Source organism: Macrobrachium rosenbergii, chromosome 50, assembly GCF_040412425.1.
Source record: "Macrobrachium rosenbergii isolate ZJJX-2024 chromosome 50, ASM4041242v1, whole genome shotgun sequence".
NCBI classification, from domain to species: domain Eukaryota; kingdom Metazoa; phylum Arthropoda; class Malacostraca; order Decapoda; family Palaemonidae; genus Macrobrachium; species Macrobrachium rosenbergii.
The window spans coordinates 21527501-21545000 of record NC_089790.1 but is presented as its reverse complement, the minus strand read 5'-3'; the positions used below and the strand labels follow the sequence as shown (position 1 = coordinate 21545000).

Here is a 17500-nt window from a genome sequence, read left to right as displayed (position 1 = left end):
AAAAAAGGGTATGACCAGACTCGCTGGATTGGAATATTGGCGCTTGGTAACATCTAACAGAGAGAGAGAGAGAGAGAGAGAGAGAGAGAGAGAGAGAGAGAGAGAGAGAGAGAGAGAGAGAGAGAGAGAGGATGGAATGAAAGGGGAAGGGAGAAAGCAAAGAATAAAGCAAAGAGGAAAGGGATGGCCTTGGGCAAACAGGAGGAGGAGGGGGAGGGAGGATGAGGAGGAGGAAGAGGGGGTGGAGGAGGAGGAGGAGGAGGAAGGAAGAGGAGGAGGAGGAGGAGGAGGAGGAGGGAAGGAAGGAAATGCAAATGTGCATTCAGGCAGCGCATGAGCATTGAAAGAAGTCATTGCATGGAATGACTGCTGGCAGGATCAAAAGAGAGAGGGAATTATGATTTATTGCGTATTTAAGTCTTGCTTCCGATAAATGCACCAGGTTCTCAATTGGAGCTTTGAACAGTCTATTAAAATGTATTCATACATTTTTTGAATTTACGTTAAAAAAAAGATCGTCAGATTGAATTTTTAAGTATATAAAATGTATTCGTAAACCTTTTTGAATTTACATTACAAAGATTGTCTGTTAGAGTTTGCAACCGCCTATTAAAATGCATTCATAAATCTTTTGAAATTACAATAAAAACATGTAAATTTATGTACATATTACACATGAAATCAGTGAAGTTTAATTCGGAATAAACAAAGAGACAGAAAGGAGATCTGGTGAATGATAAGAATTTCCTCCCTAAGGCAATCCAGTGTTTATATTTATCTCTCTCTCTCTCTCTCTCTCTCTCTCTCTCTCTCTCTCTCTCTTCTTCTTCTTCTTCTTCTTCTTCTTCTTCTTCTTCTTCTTCTTCTTCTTCCCTGGCTCATTCACTGCTTAGGTCATCAAAGGTGCACTGGGTAACGCTGTCTCGCCCCTTCCTTGTCCCCAGAGAGAGAGAGAGAGAGAGAGAGAGAGAGAGAGAGAGAGAGAGAGAGAGAGAGAGAGAGGAAAGGGCTGCAACTTGCATTGGATGAATATCCCCACCCATTTTCTTGTCATGAAAAACCACCCTTGGAGAGAGAGAGAGAGAGAGAGAGAGAGAGAGAGAGAGAGAGAGAGAGAGAGAGAGAGAGAGGAAAGGGCTGCAACTTGCATTGGATGAATATCCCCTGTACTTGTCATGAAAAGCCATCCTTGGAGAGAGAGAGAGAGAGAGAGAGAGAGAGAGAGAGAGAGAGAGAGAGAGAGAGAGAGAGAGAGAGAGAAAAGGGCTGCAAGCAGCATGGATGAATATTCTCCTCCCCCCCTTCCTTGTCATGAAAAGCCATCCCTGAGAGAGAGAGAGAGAGAGAGAGAGAGAGAGAGAGAGAGAGAGAGAGAGAGAGAGAGAGAGAGAGAGAGAAGGGGCTGCAAGCTGCGTGGATGAATATCCTCCTCCTCCCCTCTTTCCTTGTCATGAAAAGCCATCCTTGGGGAGAGAGAGAGAGAGAGAGAGAGAGAGAGAGAGAGAGAGAGACGCAACACATCTAGAACACTCGCACCCAACCAGTTCGAAGCAGACTAGCCCTAGTTCTTGAAACAGTACCCAATTTCTTAGACGTGTTAATTGTCTTTAAACGTTAAATACTGAGAAATGAGTAAAAATAAATATCTGGGAAACGAGAAATCATCAATATCCCCGTTTTCATAAATGCCACAAATATTGCTACTGATCAGTAATATGGATGATTAGTAATGCGAAATCCATGCGGGCAAATAGCGAAAGGATCACTGACCTACGCGAGATTTCATATTTTCAGAGATAAAAAATAATAAAATAATAATAATAAACTGTATCAACATGGCGCTTCTAGTAACGGCTGGTTCTAGTAACGGCTTGAGGGAGAAACGGAGAACAGTATTTTAAAGTGGTACAATTTGCGGTGGTCAAATCACTGTTCAAGAAGAAGAAGAAGAAGAAGAAGAAGAAGAAGAAGAAGAAGAAGGAATAAAGAAAGAAGAAGAAGAAGAAAAGGGAATAAAGAAAGAAGAAGAAGAAGAGGAAGAAGAAGAAGAAGAATAAAGAAAGAAAGATAGAAGAAAAGAAAAAGAAGAGGAATAAAGATAGAATAAAGAAGGAAAGGATGAAGAATAAAGAAAGACAGAATAAATAAGAACATGAACAAGAAGAAAAAGAAGAAGGCTAAAGAGAGAACAGAAGCACGTACCACATCACCTGGGCTTGATAAGGCAGCGGATGCATGCACTCACTCACTCATTCTCCGTGTGTGTGCGCGCGCGCGTACCCGCACATGCTCATCAATACATAATCATACAAGTGGGAAATTCATGCAACAAATGTGAACCTGTCCTTTACAAAAACGAGACCACGACTACCGGTCACAAAAAAGCACTTGCACAACCGATGGAAGCGATTGCAATATTTGGTTATCTCGCAACATAGCAACGAAGACGCCGGGAGATCTTACATTTTCATTCAATTCTTTTACCAAAAAATCTGACTTCTTCATTCGAATCTTTACGAAAAATCTTACACCAATTTTTTCCAAAAATCTGACATCTTCATTAAAATCTTTACGAAAAAGCTTACACCAATTTTTAACAAAAATCTGACATCTTCACTCAAATCTTTACGAAAAATCTTACACCCATTTTTTGCAAAAAATCTGACATATTCATTCAAATCTATACGAAAAATCTTACGCCAATATTTACAAAAATCTTACATTTTCATTCACTGTTACGTGACATTTTCATCCGTTTTTTTTTTTTTACAAAAATCTTAATTTTCATCGTTTTTTTTTTTACAAAAATCTTACATTTTCACTCAAATATATACAAAGACCATACATTTTTATTCGAATTTTTAAAAAATCTTACATTTTCATTAAAATCTGTACAAAAATCTTTATGTGTATTCAAACTGTCACACAAAATCTTACATTAACATTAAAAATATCTTACCAAAATCCTACAAAAATCTCAATTTTCATTCAAATATTCATAAAAAAATCTTACACATTCAAAATTTTACCCCGGAACTTACATCATTCAATTTTTTGTAAAAATCTTAATTTTCCTTCAAATTTTTACAAAAGTCTTACAACTTCATTCCTATCTTTACAGAAATCTTACACTTCCATCAAAATTCCTACAAAATTCTTAATTTTCACTCAAACTGTTGCATTAATCTTACATTTTCATTTAACTTTGTGCAAAAATCTTAACTATCATTCAAAAATATACGAAAATCTTGATTTTTATTAAATTTTTCACGCAAAATCTCAAATCTTCATTTAGGTTTTTATAAAAATTTTACATTGTCAACAAATTTTCACACAAAATCTCACATCTTCATTCAGATTTTTAAAAATTTTTTTACATCGCCACTCAAATTTTCACACAAAATCTCACATCTTCATTCAGATTTTTGCAAAAACCTTACATCGTCACTCAAAATTTTTACACAAAATCTTACACCTTCACTCAGATTTTCACAAAAAAATTTTACATTGTCATTCAAATTTTCGCACAAAACCTTGCAATTTCATTCAGATTGCACACAAAATCAAAAGCTAATTTGGGGGCAAAAAAAAAAAAAATAAATATAAATTCATGACTGGTTGGACGTAAAATGCCAACGAAATACCACACACACACACACACACACACACACAGCCAGAACAACTCTACAGCAGACAGCCCGTACGGACACCGATCATTTTGAATTTAAGAGTCACTATCAACTTGTCTACGACAAAAATACCGCTCAAATTCCACAATTGCATAAAACAAGATTCCACACAACTGCCTCGAATGTATTGTAATACTCTGATCCACCACAGGCAACACTGCTTTTTAAACTTGTCGGTTGCAAACTAGCCACTTTAAATGGCCACATTTGCATTGTGGGGGACGTTGGGTGGGCATCAGTTGCACAATCTCTTTCATAATCTTCACATGAAGGCTTTCAACATGTAGCGGCATTGCCAGGGAAGAAGAGGTGAGGTGAGTGTGGGATTTGGCAACACTGGAGAGCGTCTTGATACATGGCGATCAAGGAAAAACATCAAGTCCCATAGCGATTTCATGCGATCTCTCTCTCTCTCTCTCTCTCTCTCTCTCTCTCTCTCTCTCTCTCTTAACACGTTCGTACTCCAGGGAGTAAGCGGAGTGATGTTTACCATCGACCAACGGTTGAACAACGAGAGCAAATCCTTCGTTCTTGACTGATTCATAGCTACTAAAACTGACGTCACAGCCTCTAGAATACTGACTTAATAATAAAATTATAGAGGATGCTAAAAAAAATAAATAAATAAATAAGTAAATTTAAAAAGGAGTTTCAAATAAGAAATATCTGAATATATACATATATATATATATAATATATATATATATATATATATATATATATATATATATATATATATATATATATATATATATATATATATATATATATATATATATATATATATATATATATAATGGTAACTGTTCATAATTACTATACAACATACATACACACATACTGCCCAAGTATATGAATTAAAATTTGTTGAGGAAGCCCGCCGTACGGTTCTACCCAGAGATTGTAGACTTCTCTCTCCAGGCAGATTAGCCTAACTCAATACGCTGCCATTTGCTAATCTTTAAATTAATGAATTCCTAGAAGATGAGAGACAATTGCTGTCCAAGGGCAAAGCATCAGACAACCCTAAAAAAAATAAGAGAGAGAGAGAGAGAGAGAGAGAGAGAGAGAGAGAGAGAGAGAGAGAGAGAGAGAGAGAGATTATTCAAGTAGAAAGTTGCCAGTTTGTAAGTTGGGGCTAAACGTGAGTTTCTCCTTGGCTTAACCATCCGTTCTAATTGTAGCCTAATTGTAACGGAAACGCTACATGTTGTTATCAGTGGCTGCAAAAATTATTCACAGACCTAGCTTCTGTCGTTTCAAGAATATGTGTATAAATTATATACGTACACATATATATATATATATATATATATATATATATATATATATATATATATATATATATATATATATATATATATATATATATATATAAACAATTTTAATGGACAGAATGTGGTATCATCGTTTCAAAAAGCCTAAAACAGTGGAGCGTTTCAACAAGAATGATTTTAAGGGCAAAAATAACATAATTTCCCCCAATTAATAAAATTCTCGTTGAATATTCTCAAGCGCACAATAAAATTGAATGATAAAATGCAATGAAAGGAGAGAATTTATGATAACTGAACAGTTGACACCTACTAGGAGGTTAGGCTACTTTGAGAGAGAGAGAGAGAGAGAGAGAGAGAGAGAGAGAGAGAGAGAGAGAGAGAGAGAGAGAGAGTGTTATTAAAAAAAATCCCGTTTTCTTAAAACACTTGATCTAGATTATTTCATATTGTAAAATGACAATTAACCTTGTCCTTTTTGACCAGACTTAATTACACTCCTTAAAATCCAAGCATTTTACATATTTCGTCTGAAACTATTTACATTCTTACCAAAACTACTAAAGAGGACAGTCACCAGCCCCTGAGGACGCCTCTAAGGGAGGCGAGAGAATCTCTATATGAATTTTGGAGGAGGAGTTAGCAGTAAATTCAGCAATCTTTGCATACTTATGAGTATACATAAACAATTGAGCCATCATACACTGCATGACATACAGCAATGGAATGCATATTTTACCGCAGTACTTTTGCAACCCGGGTTCCACCAGCTATACCAAAAGTATTAGTATCGGCAGCAATAGCTGGAATTTATGACTGTATGAATGATTTCGCTCAGTCGCTCTCCAATAGCAACAGAAATCCATTTGTCAGAGTAAAGAATGCAGTATTTAAAATTGCAGATATATATATATATATATATATATATATATATATATATATATATATATATATATATATATATATATATATATATAACTATACAGGCCTATATATACATATGCTTAAAAATCACAGTAGATGCACGTGACTTCAGTGTATAAGCGAATCCTACAGGATTCGCTTATATATATATATATATATATATATATATATATATATATATATATATATATATATATATATATATATATATATATATATATATATATATAATCCTGCCAAATATATTTATATAATCAAATTTGGCATAATGGTTTGTCAAGTCGACAATCACGCATAACACTGCAAAATTGCAAGACATCTGATAAAAAGCAGGACTACAATCAATGCAAATTATGCCACAACACAATGAGAAAAACATTAAGCGGCAAAGAGGAAATTCAAACCCACGTGACATTGACTCTGGAAGAAAGCGACGGAAACTGGAAGGCCCTGGGAGGCCATGGAAGTCTCTGGGTTGCCATGGAAGTCCCTGAAAGCCCCTGGAAGCCCCTATACCATTACCACTACTCTTCACCTGCCTACCCTCCCGCCTGCAGACAGTCAGACGCAATCGGCCCGCGCCGGGATCAATTGCTCAATTATTTGCATGTATGTGTATCCTGCAATCCGATATGCATAAAATATGCACAGGAAACTTCCCATGAAGTTTTAGGCTCTTCGCAAGCTTGCACACGACGCCGTTCACTGTCATCTTGCACGCATTCTTGCGCTCTTTGATATTTAACGCCCTTCCTTCCAATACCTGTATTCCACCCGGCACTTCGGAATTTCCGCTATATATATATATATATATATATATATATATATATATATATATATATATATATATATATATATATATATATATATATATATATATACGTGTGTGTTGCATGCTGACTGAAGCTGTGTGCACATTGTGCGTTAAAAGAATCGAGAGGAGGATCTATTTATCATTTTAGTATATGACATCTTAATAGTACTTGACTGCAGTTTGGGATATAACTGTTTTAGTGTTCCATAGTTTTTTTTTTTTTTTTTTTTTTTTTGAGATGCCCATAGCTGAAATATATGGGGAGATGTGAACAAAGCACAAAATGAATAATCAAAAGTGCCTCAATAAATTGCAGTAGCTTCAATCCCCCAAAAATTATGAAAGGCATGAATTCCAGAATTGTAAGGAAAGTACTCAATAAGACAAAGATCATAGAGGCAAACAGGCTTTGCAAGCCAAAAAAGAAGTTAAGGGGCCTTTTTGCCAATACTAGGGACCTTGAGGCAGCACCAGGATAATCATTTGGTAAAATTTGTCTCCGATACTTCCTCTTGTTATTGCTTTTAGCGTAGTTGGCAGAACCACAAATTTTATTCAAAAGCTGTGCCATTTCACAAAGGAACAATAGTCTGAGGGCGAGAATTTTGTTTCTATTACTCTGGAGTAACTGTGAATAATCTTACGAATTTGCTGTCCGCTTCTGCGTGGGGTAACCTCTGCCATATTTTACATCATGCGAAGCATAAATTTCACTTAACCAAAATATATAAAAGGAAAGCTTGTGAAGATTTGGAAGATAGCCGATAAGTGAAGCTCAACATAGTTAATTATCGAGGAACTTGTTCCTACGGAAGTGAAAGCGCAGTGCAACAGACAGTTCATAAGAATATATATATATATATATATATATATATATATATATATATATATATATATATATATATATATATATATATATATACTAATACATATGTATATATATACTATATATATTTATATCTAATATATATAATATACATATATATATATATATATATATATATATATATATATATATATATATATATATATATATATATATATGTGTGTGTGTGTGTGTGTGTGTGTGTGTGGCGTAATATACCGTATTATTTCTACTTAAAGGTTCTTGCATAATACCATTAGTACTTTGAGATGAAGATATCAGTGAAAAAATATTCAACTGATACAAGCCAACACAGCACAAAAACAAAACAAAAAAGAAAAGGCATGAATTAAACTAAAACTTTAACAGACTCTTAATAGACCACAATAAGCTTTACAAGCACAGTCACACAACTGCCTTGACAAAGCAAGTAAGCATGCAAGTCTTTTTTTCTTTTTACATTGGCAGAGACGAGGGAAAGGGAGGAAGAGGTGTGTAGTGTTCACCTTCCTACCCTTCTACTTCCTGCATAACGGCTCGTTCCGCGATCCTTGTGTGTGTGAAGAGAGAGAGAGAGAGAGAGAGAGAGAGAGAGAGAGAGAGAGAGAGGAAGGGGCTGCAAGCAGCACTGGATGAATATCCCCTCTCCACTTCCCATTGTCATGACAAGCCACCCTTGGAGAGAGAGAGAGAGAGAGAGAGAGAGAGAGAGAGAGAGAGAGAGAGAGAGAGAGAGAGAGGGAGCGTCATTTCAGATTTTTGATGGGGGCGAAGGGGTTTGGAGAGCGAAGCGAGCCTGATCACCTGGGGTTTTTTGATTCTGAGCTATTTTATGTGTTTTTTGAAGCACACAAAATAGATAGATAGATAGACATATAACCTAATGTGATGACACATTTGAATTTCGGTGGGAATAATGGAAAACCAGCTGCTGTTACTTCTTGGGGCTTGGTGGGGTGAGGAGGGCAAGTTGAGGCTTGGGGGGGGGCCAACTTGAGTCTTGGGGGGCAGTTGCCAACCCCAGCCCCCCCTAAATGACGCCCCTGAGATAGAGAGAGAGAGAGAGAGAGAGAGAGAGAGAGAGAGAGAGAAAGGAGGGGGGGGGGCTGCAAGCTGCATGGATGTATATCCCCCCTTCCCACTGTCATGAAAAGCCATCCTTAGAGAGAGAGTGAATAATATAACAGATCACAGAATTTAGGCCAAAGGCCAAGCACTGGGACCTATGAGGACATTCAACGCTGAAACGGAAATGGGCAGTAAAAAGGTTTGAAAGGTGCAACAGGAGGAAAACCGTACAGTTGCACTATGAGTTAATTGTGAGGAGAGGGTGAAAATTAAGATGGGAGAAAGAGAATACGAACGTAGATACAGTAAAAGGAATGAAAGGGGTTGCAGCTAGGGGCCTAAGGAAGGGACGCCGCAAAGAACCTCAAGTAATGCTTACCGTGCAGGACGTGAAGTGCACTGGCGGCACTATCCCCCTACGGAGACTTTTAGAGTAATAAACCTTTCTTTGCCCACCAGCCCTCAACTCAATTAAGGTCGAGGATACAAATTAATTAAAAGGAAGAAAAAACTCCTTTCCATGAAGTCCTAATTTGCTGATGGCAACACTTTAATTACAAAAGCGTAGCTAAGGTCACTTGCGTGCAGTTTTGGCATTATATATTCTACATTAATTCTCACTCTTGCTAGTTGGTATTAAAACCATCTGACCCGGTTCTTGGAAGAATTAAGGATATGATCTACCATACTCCACCAGAGTCCCTTAAAGTGGGTATTGCCGTCAGTGCACCTCACCTAGGGCACTGTACGCATCACTTTAGGTTCTCTGCAGCGTCTCTTCGGCACCTAGCTGTAACCCCTTCCGTTCATATTCTCCTTCTCCCTTATTTTACTGTATCTCCGTTCATACTCTCTGTCCACCCTCTAATAACAATGGTTTCACTGTGCAACTGCGAGGTTTTCCTCCTGTTACACCTTTCAAATCTTTTACTCTCAATTTCCCTTTCAGCGCTGAATGACCTCCTAGGGCCCAGTGCTTGGCCTTTCGCCCAAATTTTATATTGCAGAAGAGCAATATGAAGAAATCAAGCTTTTCCAGCCTAAAAAGGACAACTTTTTTTTTTTATTCTCTCTTCGTTACAAAATAAAATATAACTGAGAGAAAGGCGAAGAGCTCAAAAATGAACGTAACATTAAATCAAATATGCAGGTACTATTAAATCATGTATGCAGGTATTGAACACTTCACAGCCATGCTAAATCATACAGTGCTCCAAAAAGAAGTCCTGATTGATTACAAAAGGAATACCTCTTTCTTTGATTACTTTTCTTTGGTTACCAAGAATCCATCAACCTTGCCAACTCCCACGATAATCAACGGGTTCCCGTTCTAAGGCGTCTACCTGGCCCAACACCCCCACCGCCTCCTCAACAGATAATAACAAGTAAAAAATGTGCCGAATACAGAGAATAATCAAGGCCACCGAAAATAGATCTATCTTTCGGTGGTCTCGGTATAATGCTGTATGAGCCAAGGCCCACGAAACTTTAACCACGGGCCGGTGGTGGCCTATCCTATATCGTTGCCATACGCACAGTTATCGCTAACTTTAACCTTACAGAAAATAACAACTACTGAAGCTAGAGAGCTGCAATTTGGTATGTTTGATGACCGGAGGGTGGATGATCAACATACCCTCTAGCCCCAGTAGATTTTAAGGTCTGAGGGCAGACAGAAAAGAGTGCAGACAAAATAAAGTGCAGACGGACAGACAAAGCTTTCTTTGACAAAAAACCTAAAAAGGATACATACACCTCATCATACATACATAAAGACTATATTAGAAAATATATGCGGACACATCGGCATTTACAATGATCAAGCTTTTTGGGAGCACTAGACTTTATTAAAATCTCTCCACTGATAATGCTTGATAAGTTACCTGTTCTAGAGAGAGAGAGAGAGAGAGAGAGAGAGAGAGAGAGAGAGAGAGAGAGAGAGAGAGAGAGAGAGAGAGAGAGAGACCTATAACATATCTCAAGTTTTACATTATTCCTGAAGCCAATACTATTGCATCGATCTTCATCTAGTTATTATAACCTGACACGTCATCTGCTATATTCAAGGATGAAATTCCTGTAACATCGAAGCAAACAGGATAATAAATAATATTGGAAGCCAATATATTTAAGTAAACCGAATCTGGAAACGGTTGATCTTGTTTAAAATGACCACTACTCAATAATCAAGCGGAACTGTAGCATTTTAAAACTCATGATCATCAAAGCCTCAATGTATTGATCTCTGGTTTGGAAGTGAGACGGTAACAACCATTCAATCACGCTAAGGCAACCCTGCAGACAAAGTACTTCAAGTATACTTAAAGGACCTTGTCTGCAGCAACCATGCGGCGCACAAACCACGAGCAGTAATGCTCGGTGGAGTCGTTTATTCAATCATTTTTTTGAGTTCAGAGGTCGGAGGGGCAGGAACAAGAAAGATAAAGACAAAAAACAGTGTCGATTCTCGAATGAAGGGACAAACACGCTTCTAAAATAATGAAGAACCAGAATTGAGTCTGGAGTGAGTGGAAAATTTTGGCCCAAGGCCAAGCGCTGGGACCTATGAGGTCAGTCAACGCTCAAAGGGACATCGAGAGAAAAGGTGGTTTTAAAGGTGTAACAGGAGAAAAACCTCACGGTTGCTCTAGGAAACAATTTGTTAGGAGACGGTGGAAAGAAAAGGTTGCAGCTAGGGGACGAAGGGACGCTGCAAAGAACCTTATGTAATGCCTACACTGCACCGTGTGAGGTACACTGACAGCACTACCCCTTACGGGAGGTGGAAGCTCAGAGTTATTTATCAACAATTTAGAAAAAAGAATAAACAAGTAAAAAATGGGCCGAAGTTTCTTCGGCGCAATCGAGTTTTTTGTACAGCGCATAATCAAAGCCACCGGAAATAGATCTATCTTTCGGTGGTCTCGGTATAATGCTGTATGATCCATGGCCCTTGAAACTTTAACCACGGCCCGGTGGTGTCCTGTATCGCTGTCAGAAGCACGATTATGGCTAACTTTAACCTTAAATAAAATAAAATAACTACTAAGGCTAGAAGGCTGCAATTTGGTATGTTTGATGATTGGAGGCTGGATAATCAACATACCAATCTGCAGCCCTCCAGCCTCGGTAGTTTTTAAGATCTGAGGGTGGACAGAAAAAGTGCGGACGGAAGGACATATCCGGCACAATAGTTTTCTTTTACAGAAAGCTAAAACGACGTTGCCAAATTCACCGACTCCCTTAAACACTTCCACGTTGTTCAAAATAAGTATAATAATACATTTAAAAAGACGAGAAGAGAGAGAGAGAGAGAGAGAGAGAGAGAGAGAGAGAGAGAGAGAGAGAGAGAGAAATGCTTACCTTAAAGGACTTGGTGTTACCCACAGAACAGGGTTTGCCGTATTCCTTTTCGAAGGTGGTGAAGAGGAACTCCGTGGCCTCTGTGAAGCCCTCGCCGAAGAATCGGACAACGGCATCCGTGTCCATCATGATGGAGGCCGAGTGATCCTCGTAGAGGATGCCCTTGGCGTGCTCCTCGATCCTCAGCCCCGTGATCCTGATCTTACGAGGAACTGCTGAGGAGGAGTCGGTCACGGGTTGCGAGGAAAGAGAGGCGCCCTCGGCGTTGCTGAAGAGGCCGTCGGGAATGCTTCCCAAGGAGTTGGAGGACGACACGGCCAGCTTCTCCTTGGGCTCGCCCTCCTCCTCCAGGAGGCTTTCCTTCATCATGTCCATGACGGAATCGGCGAGGTTGACCTCTCCCAGACTTCCTATTCCCTCCTCCAACTTACTGGTTCTCGGTTTCGCCGTCACGTCTTTGGTCGCGTCCTCACCGAAGGCGGTGGTGGTTCTCACGCTGGTGGAGTGCCCTCCGAGGGGTGGTGGCATGTCGCCCAGCATCAAGTCGACGAGATTCGTGGAGGCGGCTCCCCCCGACAACGCGGTAGTGGTAGCGGTGACCGAATCCTGGGACCTGATGGTGATGCTCTCCCACACACCACCACCACCACCACCACCTTCACCTTCACCGTCATCATCAGGCCTCACTGTCATCAATTTCGCAGCTGCGTCGTCCCCCGACGCACTAGGAACTTTATCACCATCGACTGCAACAACAACACCAGCACCATCGAAACCGGTGGCGTTTTCACCAGGCACCGGCAGACTTTCGTCACCGTCACCGTTTGTGGGTTTATCGGACACACTGTCACTGTCGCCTTCGGCGGGATTTCCGTCCTTCCCGGATTGGTCCTTGGGGCCGTTACTGGTCTGTGGTCTCGAGGAGGAGTTCGGAGAGCGGTTGGTCCCGTTGGCCTGGGCGGGCAGGGAAGTGGCCAAGGCTGATTCGGTCTCGACGAGAGGGGGGGGAGGGCGCTCGGCACTTCGCTGGCTGCAACGAGGTACAAGAAAACTGGTTAATAATGTCACCACCATCATCGTCATAATAATGTCATCACCTATAATAATAATAATAATAATAATAATAATAATAATAATAATAATAATAATAATAATAATAATAATAATAATAATAATGAAGTCAAAACCATCATAGTTATAATGACAAAACTGGTTACCGCTCATTATGATAAAACTGAACAAGATCAGAACTATATTAAAATTCAAATTTGACATGGACCTCATAATGGCTATTCCCATTCTTACTTTCTTAGTTCCCGTTCCCATTCTTACTTTCTTAGTTCCCATTCCCAGTCTTACTTTCTTAGTTCCCATTCCTAGTCTTACTTTCATAGTTCCCATTCACAGTCTTACTTCCTTAGTTCCCATTCCCAGTCTTATTTTCTTAGTTACCATTCCCGTTCTTACTTTCTTAGTTCCCATTCACAGTCTTATTTTCTTAGTTACCATTCCCATTCTTACTTTCTTAGTTAGCATTCCCATTCTTACTTTCATAGTTCCCATTCCCATTCTTATTTTCTTAGTTCCCAACATGTTCTTTTACTAAGGCAATCTTAAATATTAACCAATAAGTACCACTCATTAATAGCAGCGAGAGAGAGAGAGAGAGAGAGAGAGAGAGAGAGAGAGAGAGAGAGAGAGAGAGAGAGAGAGTACGTTAAGTCAATGTCTGCGACAAAAACAGTCCAGAAGACATCTGTAAAATTAAACAAAGACAAATGGTCAACAATCTAGTGTTACTACTATGAAATATTACCATTAACAACATTTTGGCTGTCAGGGGGAAAAAATATCTGATTAATTCTCCAACTTAACTAATAAAAGGTGATCTCAGAATTTTTCGAGGTTTGTTAAGAAACCTTCAATTGATTTTACTTTCTATTTTAAAATATAATGTGTAACAGCTTGATGAATTAATGAAAATATAGGAAATTATCAATGAAGTTACTCTTGTCCTTTGGAAGAAAATACTTCAAAATAATAAATAGGACAAATTAAAAATACAATATTACACACACAAACACACACATACACCTATCAAAATAACAGATATTGAATCCAGCGTTTACATAAACACACACACACACACAAACACATCTATCAAAGTAAAAGACATATTGTATCCTGCGTTTACAAAGTTCCATGCGAAGATTGAGGAAAACTATAACTGGCCGCTTCCTATCGAAGAGATAAGCTGAACGCAAATGTTCTATTATTTTTTTTTTTCATAGATATGGCCTTGAAAATTCGGGGACTTCCGACAACTTTCGAGATTTTTATCATCACATAAACTGGGGTGAATATAGCCTTTTGTTATATAGGAGGAATATTCAGGAATTAGCTTTCATAGGCTAAACAAATAACATGAACTTAGAGCGGTATTAGATGGCAGATATCTAGAATTTTCAAAACGAGAAATTACGGCATGATTTACTATTATACAAAATAAGAATTAAAAGAAAATCAGAACTGACAAATTTGCAAATGCAAATAAATACAAATATGAAAATAACTGATAATAAAAAATAAAAACAACAGCAAATAAAAACTGGTCGACAATGATATAACAGTAGCAATTCCAGATAAGTCTTAATCTGTAATACATCGGTTACACTTTTTTCATCTACAACGATAAATAAATTATTAACAATAGAAAATCAGATATCCTCTTATCAACAAGATAACCCACCCAGACCGACCACAGGGTAACCATCGCTCAATAAATACCAGGTCAATCCTGTAATCCAAGGTCCATAGACCATAAAGGCACTAATAATCTCCCGGGGAGAAATGAAATCCGGATGGACTACTTCCATGCAGGCGTTCTAAACCGAACCAAACCGGTTCAATCTAGATACCTTTGGATCACAAATAAAATATTGGCTTCGTGGCGCTTTTCATTTCCACGGTGACGAGGCCAAGGGTGTATTGGGTGACATATTGTGGCTGGCTAAAAATTTCTTCTTTTTTTATGGGAGTTTTTAGAAAAATGTTAAGCTGTTGATTGGATTATATATGTATGTATGTATGTATGTATGTATGTATGTATGTATGTATGTATGTATGAATATAGATCTTAACGCTTTGTAGTGACAAGCGTAACCAAAAAAGCGCGAATTCGAGAAGAGGACATTATGGCTATTACAATTAATTACACAGGACTAATAGAGTATATGTATGTGGTAAAAGGGACCAGTATATTCTACACACACACACACACACACACACACATATACTGTATATATTAACTTCTCGAATTCTTCGCGCTTTTTTGGATAGGCTTGTCACTACAAAGCCTCAAGATCTTAGTGCAAGATCGTAACGCTTTGTAGTGACAAGCGTATCCAAAAAAGCGCGTAGAATTCTAGAAGTTGAGAGGGCATTGTGGCTATTACAATTACACACACGCACACACACACACACACATATATATATGTGTGTGTTTGTGTATACATAACAGAGAGACATGGTGTTACTCTTTAAAATCGTTTTGTGCGCATGATCAAATACCACAAAATTATTGACTAAACTTTCTATATTCAACCTACGTGTGTCTCCAACTATTTTTGTTTAGAAATACAAAAAATAGTTAGAGCACAAACGTAGCTTAAAATTAGCGTCCAGGACGTTTTGTTTATAGTAGTTTATCATGATCACAAAATAATTAAAAAAATATACCCATGGCTTTCTGTTATATATACGTATATACATACATGTATCATACATATTTAATATATACATTACATACATATGATACATGTATGTATGTACGTATATATAACTGAAAGCTAATGCTATATTTATTTAATTTCTGGATCACATAAATTTATTTCTGTGAAACACATGCTCATGTGTTGATCACTTCCATCATATATAAGTACACATACACACACACACACACAAACACACACACACACACACACACACACACACACATATATATATATATATATATATATATATATATATATATATATATATATATATATATGTAAATACAAACATATATATGTATATATCCAATTCCTTGATATACAGTTAAATCCCATCCACAATCTCAAAAAAGCACTTCTACCATTAATAAATAAAGTAAACGCCACATCAATAACCCATAAAAAATAACAACAAGGTCAAGAAACAATCGGGACAGCTCTCTCCATCACTAGTAATTCAGATTAAAAAAAAAAAAAGAGTGGCATTAGCACGCAAGCACCATAAAGAGCAAAAAATGAACCCATTCATTATAACTTGCTTCTTGATGTTGCCATAAGTGAGCCATCGATATCAGAAGTTCTGGAAGACATTCTGGAAGAAGTTCATTCAACTTCCAGTCACGCTTCACGATTCCATGACTATCCGGGCGTGACTTACATAAACTTCAGGCTTTTAACTAAAACTTGAAATCCGCTTCCCTTCTCAAATTACTTCACTTTTAAAATCATGAAGTTCCTTGAGGTTTTTAAAATCAACAAGTTCCTTGCAGTTTTTAAAATCAAGAAGTTCCTTGCAGTTTTTAAAATCACGAAGTTCCTTGTGGCTTTTTAAATTATTGAGAAGTTTCGTGAGGCTTTTAAAGTAAAGTTCCTTGAGGTTTAAGATTTCTTTTGCAATCTTGCGTTCTTTTGGAATCGTTCTTAGAATGACTGGGTTCACTTGGAATCATTGTTTGAACTCCATATTTCAGTATCTTGACACTCCAAGTTTCTCTTGGTTTAAATACACAAACACACATATAATATATATGAGAAAAATGTGCTTGTGGAGAATGCGCGCATGCATGCATATATATATATATATATATATATATATATATATATATATATATATATATATATATATATATGTGCATTCTCCACAAGCACACTTACTCATAGAAGTGGAACCAGCAGGACAGAGATTTCCGGTTCCCAGAAAGCCCCAAAATAAGAGGTCTCTATTCCCTTACCATATACTCCACATCAGCTGACGATATTAACTTGATTCAGTCACACCTTGGTCGACTTCAGAGTCCCAGGAAATGAAACTCCACTGCTCTGTCACGTAAGTATATAGTATATGTGTGTTTGCGAGGATACGTGTGAGCGCGCATGAGCGAGGGTGGTTGAGATTGGGTACGTAAATAAAGACAATAATCATGTGTGAATGAAAATACACAAAGACCTGCAGAGTTCAGAATGTAAATGTCAGAACACTGTTTCTTCGATGACTAACTAAAACAACAACAAATACAAAGAGAGAGAGAGAGAGAGAGAGAGAGAGAGAGAGAGAGAGAGAGAGAGAGAGAGAGAGAGAGAGAGAGAGAGAGAGGATGATTTTAAATGAACGAAGTGAGTTGTAGAGATAGACGCTTGAAGCAAAACGTAAAATAAAATGATAACTCAGTGAACAGGAGAGAGAGAGAGAGAGAGAGAGAGAGAGAGAGAGAGAGAGAGAGAGAGAGAGA

At 37.9% G+C, this 17500-nt stretch overlaps 1 protein-coding gene across 4 annotated transcripts in view; it reads right to left on the bottom strand.

The window, feature by feature from the left end:
• Positions 1-17500, bottom strand: part of LOC136832742 (unextended protein-like) — a 231350-nt gene that overhangs the window by 162614 nt on the left and 51236 nt on the right. For all 4 annotated transcript variants that reach the window (XR_010851300.1, XR_010851299.1, XM_067094262.1 and 1 more), the window contains exon 2: positions 11998-13027. Coding sequence is in view for 2 of the 4 variants with exons in the window: in XM_067094262.1 (XP_066950363.1) it covers positions 11998-13027 (1030 nt within the window). In the remaining 2 variants the exon portion in view is untranslated. The remainder of the gene's footprint in view (positions 1-11997; positions 13028-17500) is intronic.